At 33.0% G+C, this 15,244-nt stretch overlaps 2 protein-coding genes across 2 annotated transcripts; one reads left to right on the top strand and one right to left on the bottom strand.

Moving 5' to 3' along the window:
* The first annotated feature begins 834 nt into the window (after positions 1-834).
* On the top strand, positions 835-8,424 carry LOC129004256 (uncharacterized). Its single transcript, XM_054432749.1, has 5 exons — positions 835-972; positions 4,092-4,353; positions 5,711-5,832; positions 6,118-6,707; positions 8,258-8,424. Exons 1-5 carry the CDS (start codon positions 895-897, stop codon positions 8,346-8,348), a joined length of 1,143 nt encoding a protein of 380 aa, XP_054288724.1. The 5' UTR covers positions 835-894; the 3' UTR covers positions 8,349-8,424.
* Positions 8,425-8,912: 488 nt separating this feature from the next.
* On the bottom strand, positions 8,913-15,041 carry LOC129003201 (DNA-directed RNA polymerase III subunit RPC8-like). Its single transcript, XM_054431484.1, has 5 exons — positions 14,593-15,041; positions 12,424-12,607; positions 11,073-11,210; positions 9,811-9,935; positions 8,913-9,024 (listed from the first exon to the last, which is right to left on the bottom strand). Exons 1-5 carry the CDS (start codon positions 14,701-14,703, stop codon positions 8,971-8,973), a joined length of 612 nt encoding a protein of 203 aa, XP_054287459.1. The 5' UTR covers positions 14,704-15,041; the 3' UTR covers positions 8,913-8,970.
* Between the last annotated feature and the right edge of the window lie 203 nt (positions 15,042-15,244).

Genomic DNA, 15,244 nt, shown 5'->3' with positions numbered 1-15,244 from the left:
GTTGCTTCTATGATAATATGCAAAAGCATTAAAATTATAAGATTTACCAACAGGATGCGGCTCGATTATTTTTTGTATTTATGAAAACAGCTAGTTTGAACTAAGCAGCAACAAAAAACTGGAAAACGCAATGAGAAATGTCAAAGTAGGATTGTCAACAGTTATGTTTATATGTTTTTAATTTCTAGTTTGTAATATTTTGGGTTTTATTATAAGTTATTTTCCTCTATTGTTTGGGTGAAGTAGTAGAACATTATGGCTATGGTAAAATGATGTATAATACATTGTTTGGGTACTAGGCTGGAGTTGCAACTTTAGTTTTAATTTAAATATATTTAGATATTATTGATGATTATTATCGATATTATTGATATTATTTGATGTTATTGACTGTATATATTTATGTTGACCATGCCCATCTCATGTAAAAATGATCAACGGCAATAAATATCTTATGTCTTATTGTATACCGTAAATTTAAAGAAGCAAATTATATCAAACTGTGTCCTCTCTCATTGAAAACGCAAAGCTTGAGAATAACTTCAATAAGCATTTTATACTTATGCCAACCCCTCACGAAGGACTGGTACTCTGCTAGTAAAATATATATTTTTGCCTTTTTAACCAGCCAGTGTAAAACACAATACATTGTATATCGAGAGTATATTTTTAATGTATGATGTAACCTAGAATGTTGGCAACACTGCAGCTCACAATAATATTTCAAAAGTCCCAAAAGCTATATTTTTATATTGTTGTTATTTTGTTGCATTTGCAGTTATCAGCTGTTCTATTTGAAATTAATTATTGTCAGGGTAGACTGGGTTGGGTAGAGTGGAACATCATAATAAAGACACAAGACAAAGAAAAGAAACATTTTGAACAGTTTTAGCAATGGATGTTTACCTTGTTGATCACTTTTATAGAAGTAACAATATTTGTTGTGAATTAGTTTGGAAAACCAAACAATATGTAAGTGAATTTATTTCTTAGATTTTTAAGATAAACTTAGCTGTTTGCATGGATAAACTTTTCTCCATAGTTTTTTTTTTCTCTCCAAGTTAGGTATTTGGTAAATGCTTTACACTTTATTCAAAAATCTAAGCAAAGCAAAGACAAAGAGCAACCAGAGGATGATATGAAAGGGTATAGGGCATCTAAAGTTGTTTTAGAATCAGGCCCGGTCTGGCTCCATTGGAGGCCCCCAGCCAGGAATAAAACAAGGACCATGGGGTGCTCTCACGGCAACAATTAGTTAGCATATGTTTGCTGCATGCCGCAGGTGCATAAAAAGGGCCTAAGGTGGTTTTAAATGCTTAAAGGTTTTTGATAATTTTGATTAAATTAATAATTGCTAAATTTCCATAAATTAAAATCTATGTATTTATAAATCTAATTCCAAGGTATCAATCAATTTAAATTTGATATACAATTTGCTCGTATTTCTATTCACCTCTACAGCTGCCATAAAACTTAAAGGCCTATTCTTAAAACTGTTTCAAGTCTTCAATTTAAAAATAAGACCAAAACCTAGTTCTTGGAGTTTTTGCCATACATGGAAAAAAAGCATATCACGTACCACTTTTGAATACATCTATGAATGCATTTACTGTTTATCACACATTTTACTCCATAGTTGTACTTCAGCAACAAAGACAAACAGAACTAATCAAAAGTATTTTAATTTAAATGTTGTAAGGCTTACAAAAAACTTCTGATGATTTCCGCCTGCCTGTTTGCGACTTCTCATTGTTAGCAGAATCGGAACTGAAACCAGCTAACCTGCTAACCATAAGTTCAAACAGTTTGACTTTAATTTGTTTTTATTTTGAAAGATTTCCTATCCATTTTTATTTTACTTGCGCCACTTGGGTGCACACGTTTCATTTTATAAACTGAACGATTCACATGTTAGTAATCTTTTGTAACAATAGGTCATAACCCACTACGGTATGTAGGAATGACTGGAAACAGTCGTCGGTGATGAAACTAGTCGTAACACTATACTCGAATAAAATCAGTTGTAGATAAACTGACGGATAGGAATTGGGAACAGTTTTTAGGGATGGTATATAAAATGTAATTGCATTTATTTTTGTTGTTTTCAAAATATAAAATTGCCAAGACACTGTGTTTTATATACTGATGATTTAGATTTTAATGCCTGTAGTAAAATCTGTTTTAAAAACCAGGTACCGGTAACAAATAAATAGGAATATTTGTTATTCTGAGTTAGAGACATTAGACCTACTGAATAATTTAAATCTTGCAGTCATGTAATAAACTAAAAATTTTTAATTAATTGTAAATGTTGTCATTGTATTACGTTTTATACCAAAGTAACAAAATATTAATGCAAATGACAACAAACAATAGGAATCAAGCGGGAAAACTCCAATGTTTAAAGTAAAATTATATTCGATAATTTTCTTTGCAATGACTGAAACCACTGCACCGATTGAACGCCACCAGTTGTTGTTGTAGTGGAATTCACTCGGGTTTTCATTCGACTGAAAAAACCACTGGTTTTAAAAACAACCGATTGACAGATTGACTTGTCGATAGTTTTTTCCAGTCGTTTGTCCCATCACTATACTAGTACAAGCGCTAAGCTGTCTGCTTGAGTCCAGACACCAGACAGGTTAAGGGCGCAGACGCGCCAGCACGGCGCGGAGCGCTGGGCACTGAGCTGATTCGAACGGTGCGTTGCAGTGAAATCGGTGACTAGGATAGTAGAAGATCTAGTACTATCACTATGTGACTATCACTGTTTTTAGGGACTACCCCTAACTGTAATTCAATTAAAAAAAGAGTGTTGTTTATAAATAGTTTTATGCAAGACTACGTCGCTGTGACAGTAAAACAGTAAAACAAAATATTTTTTATTATAACTAAATTTTTTTGAATTGATTTTTTGGCTTTTGGAGGCCCCCTTGAGCCAGAGGCCCTCGGGGATCGCCGACCAGCCGCCCTGGCCAGACCGGGCCTGTTTAGAATACACAAGACTGTCAAATACCTACCTATTTGGGACTAGGGTCAGAGTGGAGGGCTTGCTTTTATTGGTAAAGGTATTATAAATCACCTCTTAAAAAAAGGATCCATTTATTATAGTAGGCCTAGTCATTAATTCACTAGAGGAGTTCAGTGGTTGAAAACTCAACCAAAAATTTGTGTAATGTATACCTATGTTGCAGACTTCTCTATTTTCACCCCACAACATGTGATTGGAATTTCTTCCATTTGTTTTGATTTTCTGTTTATATTATTTTGTTACCACTAAGTAAGTAATGACAACCAATTAGCCTGTTATTTTTTTTATTCATTTTTACATATTTTTGAGTCTAACTTATTTTAGGGTAGACTTTCATAAATGAGGCCAAATACTGTACCAACCGAATGAAAATATTGTATAGATTATTAAACATATTGATTATTTCATTCCTTTATTTAGGTTAGGTTAACCTAACTAATTAACCAAACTTGATACATGGAATGAAATAATCTATATAAAGTTAGTTATATTAGTTCGGTTGTTTTTGGCCCCACTTTTAATTGCAGTAATTTATAAAGGGATTCTGCAACCTACAGGAAAATATCTTTCAATCTTTCTAACAATATAAACAATATAACAAAATTAAATAAAATAAAATACGCATAGATTTTCTCTGTGATGCACATGATGAGCTGAGAAAAAGGGGTTTCAAGAAACATGCTTGCCTATGATTTTACATTTGATTATACAGATTGTCCATGTAACCTATTTACAACTCAACAACTCATCCTCGTACAATGTCAAATCATCAGCAACAAAAATTACAGTAGGCTAATAAGTTAACTTTAGGGGTTTTTTACATGTTGTTCGTAATTAGATCGGTACTTACAAATATATATCTAGGCCTAGTTTAAAAAAAATAGTAGTTTAACTTAGATGTCTGTATAAAGTAACTTATAATTGGTTACATCACAGACTGTTAACTTAATCTGGGCCCCTAGAAAAGAGCGGAGGTCTAATCACTTAAACCGCTGGGCCCCTAAATATAATTTATGAGTATTTTGTTTGACAATTATTAACAAAAAAATTTGTGTTTCAGATCAACATTCTCCAATATGAATCTCACAGACTCTTCTCACTTCAAATAGAATGTAATCAGCTGCTGGATATTTTTTATGGTTTAAAAGAAGAATTCGGTTTCTTTCTTAAAGAAGGGGTCCACATAAAATATTTAGGGTTGGAAGATGTCTTAGAAAAGGAATATACTAAAGAATTCACTTTGTTTTTAATGAATGTCTGGCAAATTGGTAAACTCAAATTTTCTGAAAAGGGGAAGAAAGTTCAATATCTTTGTTATGTAGGTGAGTCAACATAAGTAGTTTTTTTTATATTTTGTTCATTAGTTATTAGTAAAGTCTTAGAAAGTGTTTTATTTGTTTTATATTCTATTTTATAAAAATATCTCTAGAAGAAAAATGTATTGTTTTGTTAAAAAAAACAAAAAAGTAAAGGTTATTTTAATTAATTAACTATATTGTTATTAAAATATATATGTTCTTTTTGTTAAAATATCTTTATTTCAAAAAAGTATTGTTTCTGTTTTTAATTTTTTTTTAGAAGTACCGGTTTACTTTAACCGGTTACTTTTTACCGGTTTAGTTTACTTTAATTATATTATAATTTTATTATTGCTGTTTGGTAACTTATTTATTAAAGTTAGGTGCTGATGACCAGGTACGCCAGCCACAACAGACGATCATAATGATCATTGTTGTATGTAGTGCTAAGAATGTCATTGTACTCAATTAATCTGCAAATAAAAGCACTTATTCATTAATTTATTCAGTAGTTTTTTATTATAAGTTACTAAGACCTTTTAGTAGGTAGGCTACTGTACTTGTGTACATATGTACATATCCTAGTGTTGCATAAGGACATGTTGTGTGGCTCAATAAAGATTTTTTCAAGGACAGAGTTAGCTAGCTTACCTAAAGAGAGAAATTCCAGAGTCTTTTACAAAAAATATCCCTCCAGCAAAACTATTAGTCTTTTATTAATATATCACTGAAGTTTTGTTCAATAACTTAGGATTAAGTAACAATCTGTGGTACCGGTACGGACACGGCAATACTTTTTGTGTCTACCACAAACCCCTAATTTTCTGAGGAGAGCTGGCAGATGCCTATCTCTTTCCAAAAGAATCCCCTTAAATCCTTGTGTTGAACATGTTTTAAACCTTGCTCTTATTTTGTTGTACAATGAAAATAAAGGTTTGTATGTCTTCTCAATGATTACGTTGTCCATTTTTTTTCTCTCAATCAAATGGACTTATTAAATTATTTGTATGGGTTAATTGCTTAGAAAGTAAAAACGGTACTTTGGTATTATACCGAGGCTGTCATATTTTACAGCAGGGCAGTTATGTTAGGTTGAGTTATCATTTAAATATCTTTGTAGGACTTTCCTCGTTTTGTAATGAATCAGAACAATACCAGATGAGTCATACTTTTTATTTATGATAACCCAACCTAACATAACCGCCGCAGCGCGCTATATAAGGCTGGCCTCCGTATAATATCAAAGTACCATAGGAACTTCAAACAGCGCTATGACTTATTATAGGCCAAAAACTTTTATTTCCCAAAACACTTTTATACTTGTTGAGTTTCTTTGGACTTCTTCAATTGTGAATAAGCTATTGATTTTAATACATTTTAGGTAAATTGTTGTCTGAAGTGATACTTTTGATCACCAGCTTTGTGAATGAAGTTATGCATCGGCTGAATTACATGCCTTTCCACTCCGAGTGCACCGCTACAATTCATACAATCTGCAACGAGGTTAGATCAGTTTCAATATTGTGTAAGTGTGGGAAGATGTAAGCTTATGACAAGTCTTGTGAAACCCATTTTAACAAGATTATGATCTTAATTTATTATTATTTTATAAACTATTCAGATAAACGCAGGCTGCTTTAGTGTTCTTTGCAAAATACCTTTTTGCCTAGGAAATTTGAATTGAATTTTAACTTAAGTCTTATTTTCTAAGATTTTAGAAAGTTATAATTCTATTTTTTTACAGATTTTTTTACTACTTTTTTTAATTGATTCAAACTTGTATTGCAGATATACGCTGTACTTCAAAGTGACTGCTTGAAGAGTGCAGATGAGTGTTTGCGTCAGTACGTTTATTTACAGGATGCAATTCCTTTTTTACGAGAACTGAACGGGTTAATCAATAAATACCTTTTACTACCAAAAGTTCATACGCCTAAACAGTTCCTCGATAGAATAATCCTAAAGATTCCTCCTATTGAAGATATTTTGGCAACAGAAGACACCGAGGATACAGAACCATTCAGATTTGTTGTAAACTTGCTCAATGGAAAGCTTCTAGGGGATGAAGTTTTAGATCAAAATACAGATATAAGACCAATAGTGGAGGATGATATCAATTTCAAAAGAAGTATGACTATAATGAAAACTGTTGACTGGATCTTGCAACAGTACAATATCCAAGATATTCCGATGGTTGCTAAACACAGTGAGTCAATAAATCGTTACAACACGAACTTGTATAGAAACCACAAACCTCTTGGATATAACACCAGTGATCTGTTTGAGCCATTTGATTTTGTAAAATTAGACTGGATGGGATTATACAGCAGTCAGTTATCGTCTCAGAGAAAGTATAGCCGTAGAGGGAAGAGAAGTGGGTAAGTTGTGCAAAAATAATAAATATGTTTGCTTGTCTTTTATACATGTTCCTACACTCATCTCCATTCATACTTGGCTAAAGTACCTACATTCGTATGGTCGCCATTTCGGAATTAAGTATTAAAACATCTTTGTAGGAAATGTACTTCACTAAAAACAAAGTCTTATAGAAAAGACTCAAAACATTTTGTGGTTACAGAGAGAAACACATTATGGATAAGTGAAAGTAAACTACTGTACTACTAAAAGTTTAGAGAATGTTTCCGTCCTCTCCTTCAATTATTGCCAAAGCAATTAATTTATGAATGTTTTCTTTGTTACTTTTTGCATATTGCATAATGCAGTAAGTTAATTTTAATAGTTATTTTATCATTGAATTATGAACTCTAATCCTAACTTAAGAGTCGTTACCATACTACCAATACCAATTGAGATAGGGCAGAACTGGGTGCATTTTAACCCAAATATGAGCAAGTAATCAGTGTAGAGTAATGTTAGATGCTTTGTGTAGCTTTGTTACTGACTAAGAGTTGTTTCTTTAGAAATGATTAAATGCCCAATGATCAAGGACAACTGGGTCAATTTTGAAAAAAGTATATCTTAAATTCAGTTTTTTTTTACTGTACTTATAACGATTTTACAACCTAATTCAACTCTTTACTAAAAGAAAAATATTTAACTATTTTACTACTTTGTGGCTGATAAAATCTACCAACCCCGTCCCATCGTTAACTATTTACAACTAAAATCAGCTAAAACAAACAAACATATTTCATCCAGATTTGTAAGTCCTTATCAGGTTTTCCATTGAATGATTGATTGATTGATTGATTTGAGTCGGGGAGGACCTTGTCCTGATGCACATCAGGACATGGGCTTTTTGTACTCCCCGCTTGGTGCGTCAGAACCCGTCAAACTTGAGTTGCTTGATGAACTGCAGTGCCCAAGAGCTCCTCCTGAGGAAGGTTTCTGCCCCTTCTCATTGTTCCAATAGTGCTTTCCCTTCCCTCATTCAGAGATGTAAAGTCTTAGAGTAGATGATCTCTCGTCTCTTTGGACTGCTCACATTTTCTATAAGCAGTATCTCCATTATAGATCCTCAAGCAGTTTCAGAAAGCCATGGCCTGTGGTGAACACTCCTGTGATCTGGCCAGGATGTCCTAAGCTTTAGGTATTTTTTGTCGAGCATACATCTTTAGCTTTCCTAATTTGTTTAGGTTATTCATCATAACAATGACCCATGGTTATAAATTAATTGAGCACCAAGGTTGCTGCTATATGCTCAATCTTTCAGCGGAATGTTTACGTCACGTAATAATCAAACCACTTAACACATTGCTCTACCCTGTTCATGGCAGCAAAGAATCGGCTGTAATCAGGTCTGTTTCAATACTGGTAGCCTTTTAAATGAGATTGAAACAATCACAGTCTGATTAGTCTAATGTTCTTTGGGACAACTTAGATCACCAGATCTATTTATACTACAGAAATTATCTTAACAAAAGCAATTATGATTTTGTAATAGTTTAAATCTGGTATTTTGTTCCAGCCCAAACAACACTGGAAGTAGATCTTCAGATGATTTACAACCAATCAAACTTGAAAAACTTCAAACTCCTCTGTTACTTCCTCTGCTATAAACAAACCACAGTTGCCTTGTGAAGATAGTTTTGTTAACATGGACAATATAGTGTTTCATTATGTTAGTTCATGAGTTCTTTAAGTTTTGTACTTAACATTAATTAATGTACATTAATAAGTTGTGTTGTAGTGTTTCCTAATCTTGTTCTCTCGATTGGTTTTATTTATAAATGCAAAATGAAATTTGTGTTTTTGTTATGTTTTCTAGAATGTAAACAGTTATATTATATTAATCTAAGCTATGAGAAAATAATATGTTACTTTTGCAGTTTTCAATGTTAACATTTAAGGATTTTTGCATTAAAGTTAAGTTGGAACAACAGGTTTTGTTATTCTTTCCCACCTAAATGTAACAAAACCCCATTATTTGAAACTTACACTTTTTACAAACCCATACTTTGGCCAGTGATATTTTACAGTTTTCAGAATTTTTAAGGGTAGCCTAATAGAATATGAAAATTATTTTAACTTTTTGAATTACCCTTAGTCTTAGTATTGCTTGTTTTTTTCACATATTTAGGATTTATATAAAAAGGCTAAATTTAATATGATTCACCAGACACTTAAGTTTTAGAATATATTTACAAGAGTATATACAGTGTACAGCTGAGTTACAACAGTTCACGCTCCGTCCCACCAGGAGAGAACTCCAAGGCCTGGCTCGTTAATTGTTGCCTGCAACAAAGAATTACGGTCGGAGGTAAGTCTCACTGTAGAATGACAGGCTACACAATACTGAATAAAACAAGAAACGGAGTAGTACTATTTGGTATCATAACAAAATAGTTAATTTGTACAATATTAAACTTACCCTGACATAAGAGAAAAATATTTAATCAACTTATAAGCCCACTCAAACCAACCTAACACATGAAAACAGGCTTCTACAAATTTTACAATAGGATTCGAGGGCTACTGTTGGTGAAAAAAGTCAATGGTGATACATATCAATAAGTATTTTTAATTTAGTCAGCAATTGTTATGGAATTGTAAAGTGAGGAATCGCACACAGTGGTTTTGATTGTGTATAAACAATATTTACTTTGTTTACACATCAGCCACAAACGCCAAACGGGTACTTTAAACTTCAAAGTTAAGCTGTAACAGTTAGAACTGTCTGTGAGTCAAAAGAAGGCATCCTACATAACTATTCAGATCCGCCAACTTTCAGTCTATAGTTAATTTTAAATCTAAACAAAACAAAGGAAGACTGATACCATGCCTTCCTCTAATACAAGGCCGTGGCGAGACCAAAGTGACAAAGTCGCAGACCCAGCCTAACTAAACAACAGTTAGCACTAGGCCTTTCATAGTGGAGTGTATGTGTAATGTTTTGTTTATGTTCACATGTTTGTTATTACTGCAGCTACCATGGCAATAGCCACATTGTTACACATCAAAGCTGGCATTGTTTAGAGGAGGCTATGCTTAATTTACAAAGCTGTACGCAGTTTGACTCACCGTGATGGAATATGGAACCTTAGGCTCAGTATTAATGGTGTCTGGGAGTTCAGGATTGTCGGGACATTGAACTGGAGAAGTCTCCACAAACAGTTCTGAAGTCACACGGAATTTCAACTTCTCTCCTGTAAAAATTCAGTAATAATCTTATCACGGAGTAAACAAAAAATAAGAGTAAAGTGTATAAGCCTTTTACTCTTATTCGAGCAACTCAGTTTTCATAATTTGTCAGGTTACCAGCATTTGTGATCAGTATGTATGTTTAATGCAACAATGTAGGTAGTAGCTTATAGTTAGAATAACAATTCAAACTAAAATAAATTGTTGGGAAGAAAGTATGAAATTTTGTGTTTTTAGGGTCATGTATTCCATTATAAGTGCATGAACTGCTTCAATGTAAATGGTGTATACTGTATTGAAGCATGTAAATAAAATAAAATAGTTGGGCGTACAATAGGTTGTGGTTCTCACCTTGGTACTAAACCGGTTTGATAGGAAAAGTCACAAATTTAGATTAAAATTTTTGGGCTTTCAATAAAATGTTCCTGGCATCAGCTAGTAACAAAACTAAGCAAGGCATCTCACCCGTAGGCTGTACACACTCCAGTACTTGAGTTAGCTCAAGTCTAATTTTGTTCTTCCTCATCTCAAATAGTGGTAATAAAATCAATGGCTTAACACAGCATTCACTTAGGAAATATAGGTAGGCTATCTTTAAAAAAATCTATGAGTTCACCTTCCATTTACTTTGTGTCCTTAAAGATTTGTATTATTATTCAATAACTATGCTTTGAAAGTTGTATCATTGACTGAAGGATAGACATTTTATCTGGGCCAGCTTCAGCCAAGTTGTCATTCAAATAGAAGATAGTTTAATGAGCCTTTTCCTCTCAAAGAGTGTACTCCGGTATAAATTATATTTTTTCTAACATATTTTTGATACTTCTGATAATATTGTTGTGATATAAAAGGTGTTTTTTTCAGTTCATAGAATTTAGCATTTCAGTTTGGCTTCGGTAAAAAGTCAATGCTACGACAGAAATCAGTAATTGACAGCACATTCTGTCGTTGGCTCAATTGACTTACATTAATGTTTATTCTAAATTGGCTACATTTTAAATATGGAAATACCGTACAATCTCTCCTCTCTGTAGTCAAAGGATGCTCATGCTCAAAACCAATTAACAGGTAAATATGACTTGTATGAAAAAGCAAATGCCAAACATGTGACAAATGAACGTAAAACAAAACTGTTAGGTTACCTGGATCCATAAATAGATCGTGCTTGTCTCCGTCATTGTCAAACTCCCACACCCAAACCTGCTCCGTCTCATCAAACCTCGACGGATGTTGGAGGTTGCTTGGCGGAATCAGTATGTCGTCGAAGAATCCCAACGTCACTAGGTAGAAAAATATCACTTACAACAGTTCAGCTTTTGTAAAGACAAATAAATTATTGGTTCTCTCCAACAAATAGTAATAAAAATAAAAATACTCTTTTGGTGGTTTTTTATGTAACAAAAGCATCATCACTATGATGAATTGGATAGGAATCTAAGTTGGGCTGCTTACAATTAGTTTACAAATTACTTTTTAGACCTTTTCTAATACATGTTGCATGTTGGTTTAAGTTAAACATTTATTGCCACAATAAATTTACCATGGGCTGTTTCAGAGCTTAAATTAAAATCCTTCTTAACTATTCTTATCATAATCTTGGCAGAATGAATTAAGGATTCAGATTTTAGTAGGCCTATACGTTGACAGTACAACTCCCCTGCTTTATGGTAATAACAAAACCCCCAAAGTATGTGTTGTTGGCTATAGTCAATGGCGGAAGCTGGGAGGAATTAACAGCCAGAACCAAATATCAGAAGTGTTACAAAAATTACATAGGCTATTGAGGAGATGTAACAAAAAAACTGATCCATTATTATTATATACTGTACTTAATTCCATGTTTGCCAATGCAGTGTGGTCTTCCACATGGGAGATAGTCATGCTAAAAATATACAAATAAAAACAAAATAACATGTTTATTGTCGTACATGTAAACTGTCCTCGCAACCCTCATGAAATCGCAATACTTAGTACATTAACACTTATTTCAGTAGGCTAACTTTAAAATGTATGTCTTTTATTTAAGCTATGTGGGGTATTTAGACTTAAATACCTTTTTCCATGTGGTCTCATGTTGGTACCTAACATTTTAGTGTGCCAGTTTTGACTAAGGTTATTCCTCATTTTGGTAGTTTTTACTAGTTGCACTTAACACTTGGGTTAAAACACTAGCCTAGATGAAACGAGGTTTATAGATGCAAATTTTTATTTCCTGTTAAAAATGCTTTAAGTTGATAAAATTGCACAAAATACATGAGTAAACAACAAAATCCTCTAGGCTAAGCCTTAAAAATAAATGGCAGAAACACGAGTACCTATATAATGTTTTGTTTTATTTAATCTACACTGTGGTGGTTAAGTTAAACTGCTTGAAAGAGATACAATTTTCAGCATAGACTGACCTATTGTATGGTACAATATTTTTACATTTTGATATTATTGGCTTAAAATTAGGCAAAAGTAAGTTATCGGTTGATTAAAATACTTCATTACCTTGAACACCATCTTTTGTGCAACTTCGGATTTTTCCAATGATGATTTCATCAATAAAAGGGCGAAAAACCACAAATCGAAATTCTACTTTTGTGTGTGCTGCGCCATCACCAGGAAATATATATGAATCCTCCAAACGCTGAATATCAAATAATGTAATGCATAGTCCAACTTTGGGAACAACCTAAAAAACAAATAAATTATCAATATTTTTGTCATTACAATAAACTGCACTAATAATGCTAGGCCCAATCAAGGCCACACTAAATTGTGGCCTTGGCCCAATGCAATAGCACTTAATTATTAAGGCAGTCCTATAGGCCAAACTCTTTTAAGGTAAAATACCCCCACCGCAGCAAACCTGCAGACTAAGTGAATTTCCATTAGCCTGATTGGATTTACATTAAAACGCCTCCTTAAAAATATCACATTTATTCCCTATTTAAATAGAATTAATTAGTTTAACGAGCAGGCCTACTTAGGTTTTCTGCAACAGGGAGGGTAAAAAAAGGTTTTTTTATATGTTAATAGTTTAAGAAATGAATGTACTTATTTTCCAAATTCGATCAAAATACCTATGTTCATAAACAAGCAAACGGGTACACTTCTATATCTGTTGGCACAAACAACCGAATGAGTAGGCCTAATATAGATTATTTGATTGTTTAACTTAATTCGATATATCGTTTGGTTAGTTAGCTTTAACCAAACGATATATCGACCAATCGATATATTGATCGATATTTTCATTCAGTTGTTTGTACCAACAGATATGGAAGTGTACCCAAGCAAACTACAACAGATGACTCTCCATGAGAATAACATGGGAATTTTAAATTTACAATTTTTTGGACTTTTCTCCGTAACCATTAGGCACACAATAATGCTCAATACCTATACTAAATCATTTGTTTTTTAACCCTCCCAGTGTTACTTGACGAAAATTCGACAAGCAGCACACTTTGTGTAGTGTTACTTGTCGATTTTTCGACACGCAGACATCGTTTACGGCGAAGGCTCTATGACTGACTGAATCGGATTGAACTGGATCGAGTTAGGTATCGTTCTTTCCGTAATATTCTAAGCTTTCTCCAGAGGTCTGTCTCTAAGCGCTATTCATTTTAGTTCTGAAAATATTGTAGCAGACAGCTGACGTGCGTGTATTTGTAAACAGCTAGGTTCCCCCGGACCGATGTCTGATGTGTTTTATTACGTTTATCATTGTTTTAGTGTTAAAAATCAAAAGTAGTGATATACGTGGTGCATTATAAGAAGATTTAAGTGGTTTTGAAGTGCTGGTTGATGATCCTGAAGAAGTAGGTAGTGATATTGATGTAAATTATCAGCCAGATTCCTAGCTATGGTTAGGCTATGCATTCTTAGCTAAACGCTATGTAGGGTACTGAAATCAGTTTTTTGCCCATAACTTATTTATTTGCAAATATACTTCCTTATATTATTATATATTTGTAATCCTCATAAAATTTAGAACAAAGTGGCTATTTTCAAATATTTATAGGCCTATAATTTATACAATTTCATTGAGCGCGAACTTATTTTTTATTTGAAAATTTTCAAAATTATATATTTTTTTACCTAAAAATTTTTTTTTTTTGAAAAATGTTCCTTATGTTTTATATATAATATTGAAGCCCATGATTTTCCAAACAAAATGGTATATAGAACATTAGAATTAACATTGTTTTAAGCTTCTCAGATCCGTTTTAATAAAACCTTGCAAATGCGCCAAAAATAGGTGGACATTAAGGCATAAACTAAGTGGACACTTGGAGGGTTAAGGTCTACAAAATGGTTTCGGAAGAAATTGTGAAATTTTGTGTTTTTAGGGTCAAAAGTGGGAAAAACATATTTTGACCCCATCAAACCCCGTTCCGTTCCCATAGTCCGATCATGCTGGTTTGCGAACTCGTCCAAATAAATGTAGGTTTACACATTTTTACCAAATTTCATCAATATCGAATCATTTTTGCTCTGCGGAACTGTAATAACTTAAGCAACTAACTTAAGTTATTATATGACTTTGAGAGGTTTTCTCTAAAGATAACTTACGGCTAGGGCCCTATGATTGTCATTCCAGCACCCCATCACTAATCAAGTCCTGACTAGGCTATTTGTAGAACAACTTAAGCTTATCTAATTGTCCCTTACCTTGTTCGCAAGCTTTGAGTTGAGGTGATCTGTAACTGAAACTTTGAGCTTTTTATCGAAGACTGCAGGAGAAGTCCTAACAACATCTTTAAATTCGGATAAAATGAACATTTCTGATAACGTTATAGCTAGACCTCGGTTTAGTTTCAGTACTAGCAAATAGCCGCTAAAAGATGTGCAACAAAATATAGTTAAAATAAATTAGCCAGTAGTTTTTTTTTATTTATTTAGGCCTATTTATTTTTTTAATAACTCAGGCAAAAGGCCTAGGCTAGGCTTAACCTAAAATTTTATAGGCTAATTGTTTGAAACAAAACATGCTGGAATAGGAATCGTTTTCAGTAGGCCTGATTACAAATGGAGAAATAAACCTATTCACAAGCCTAAATTAAAGTCAATACTGTAATAACTATTATTCATCACTATTTCAAACTTCAAACTTCCATATCACTTAGGCCTAGTTAAAATTGTATTTTATTTTAAAAGGAAAGGATGAGGTTGAGGTTATGTTTATAGATTCGATTCAATATCCAACAAAAACAATCTAATAAAGTTATCTAGTTAAACATAGAGTAACGCTTTATAAAAGTATTTCTACAAATGTGTATTACATTAAAGCAAAAAATAAAAAAAAAATAACAACCAGCCCCCA

The sequence above is a fragment of the Macrosteles quadrilineatus genome, unplaced genomic scaffold, assembly GCF_028750875.1.
Source record: "Macrosteles quadrilineatus isolate MER2022 unplaced genomic scaffold, UCM_ALF_1.0 Scaffold_9__3_contigs__length_116548681, whole genome shotgun sequence".
NCBI lineage: Eukaryota > Metazoa > Arthropoda > Insecta > Hemiptera > Cicadellidae > Macrosteles > Macrosteles quadrilineatus.
Note: the sequence above shows the minus strand (reverse complement) of the source record. Positions and strands in the feature narration are given on the sequence as shown.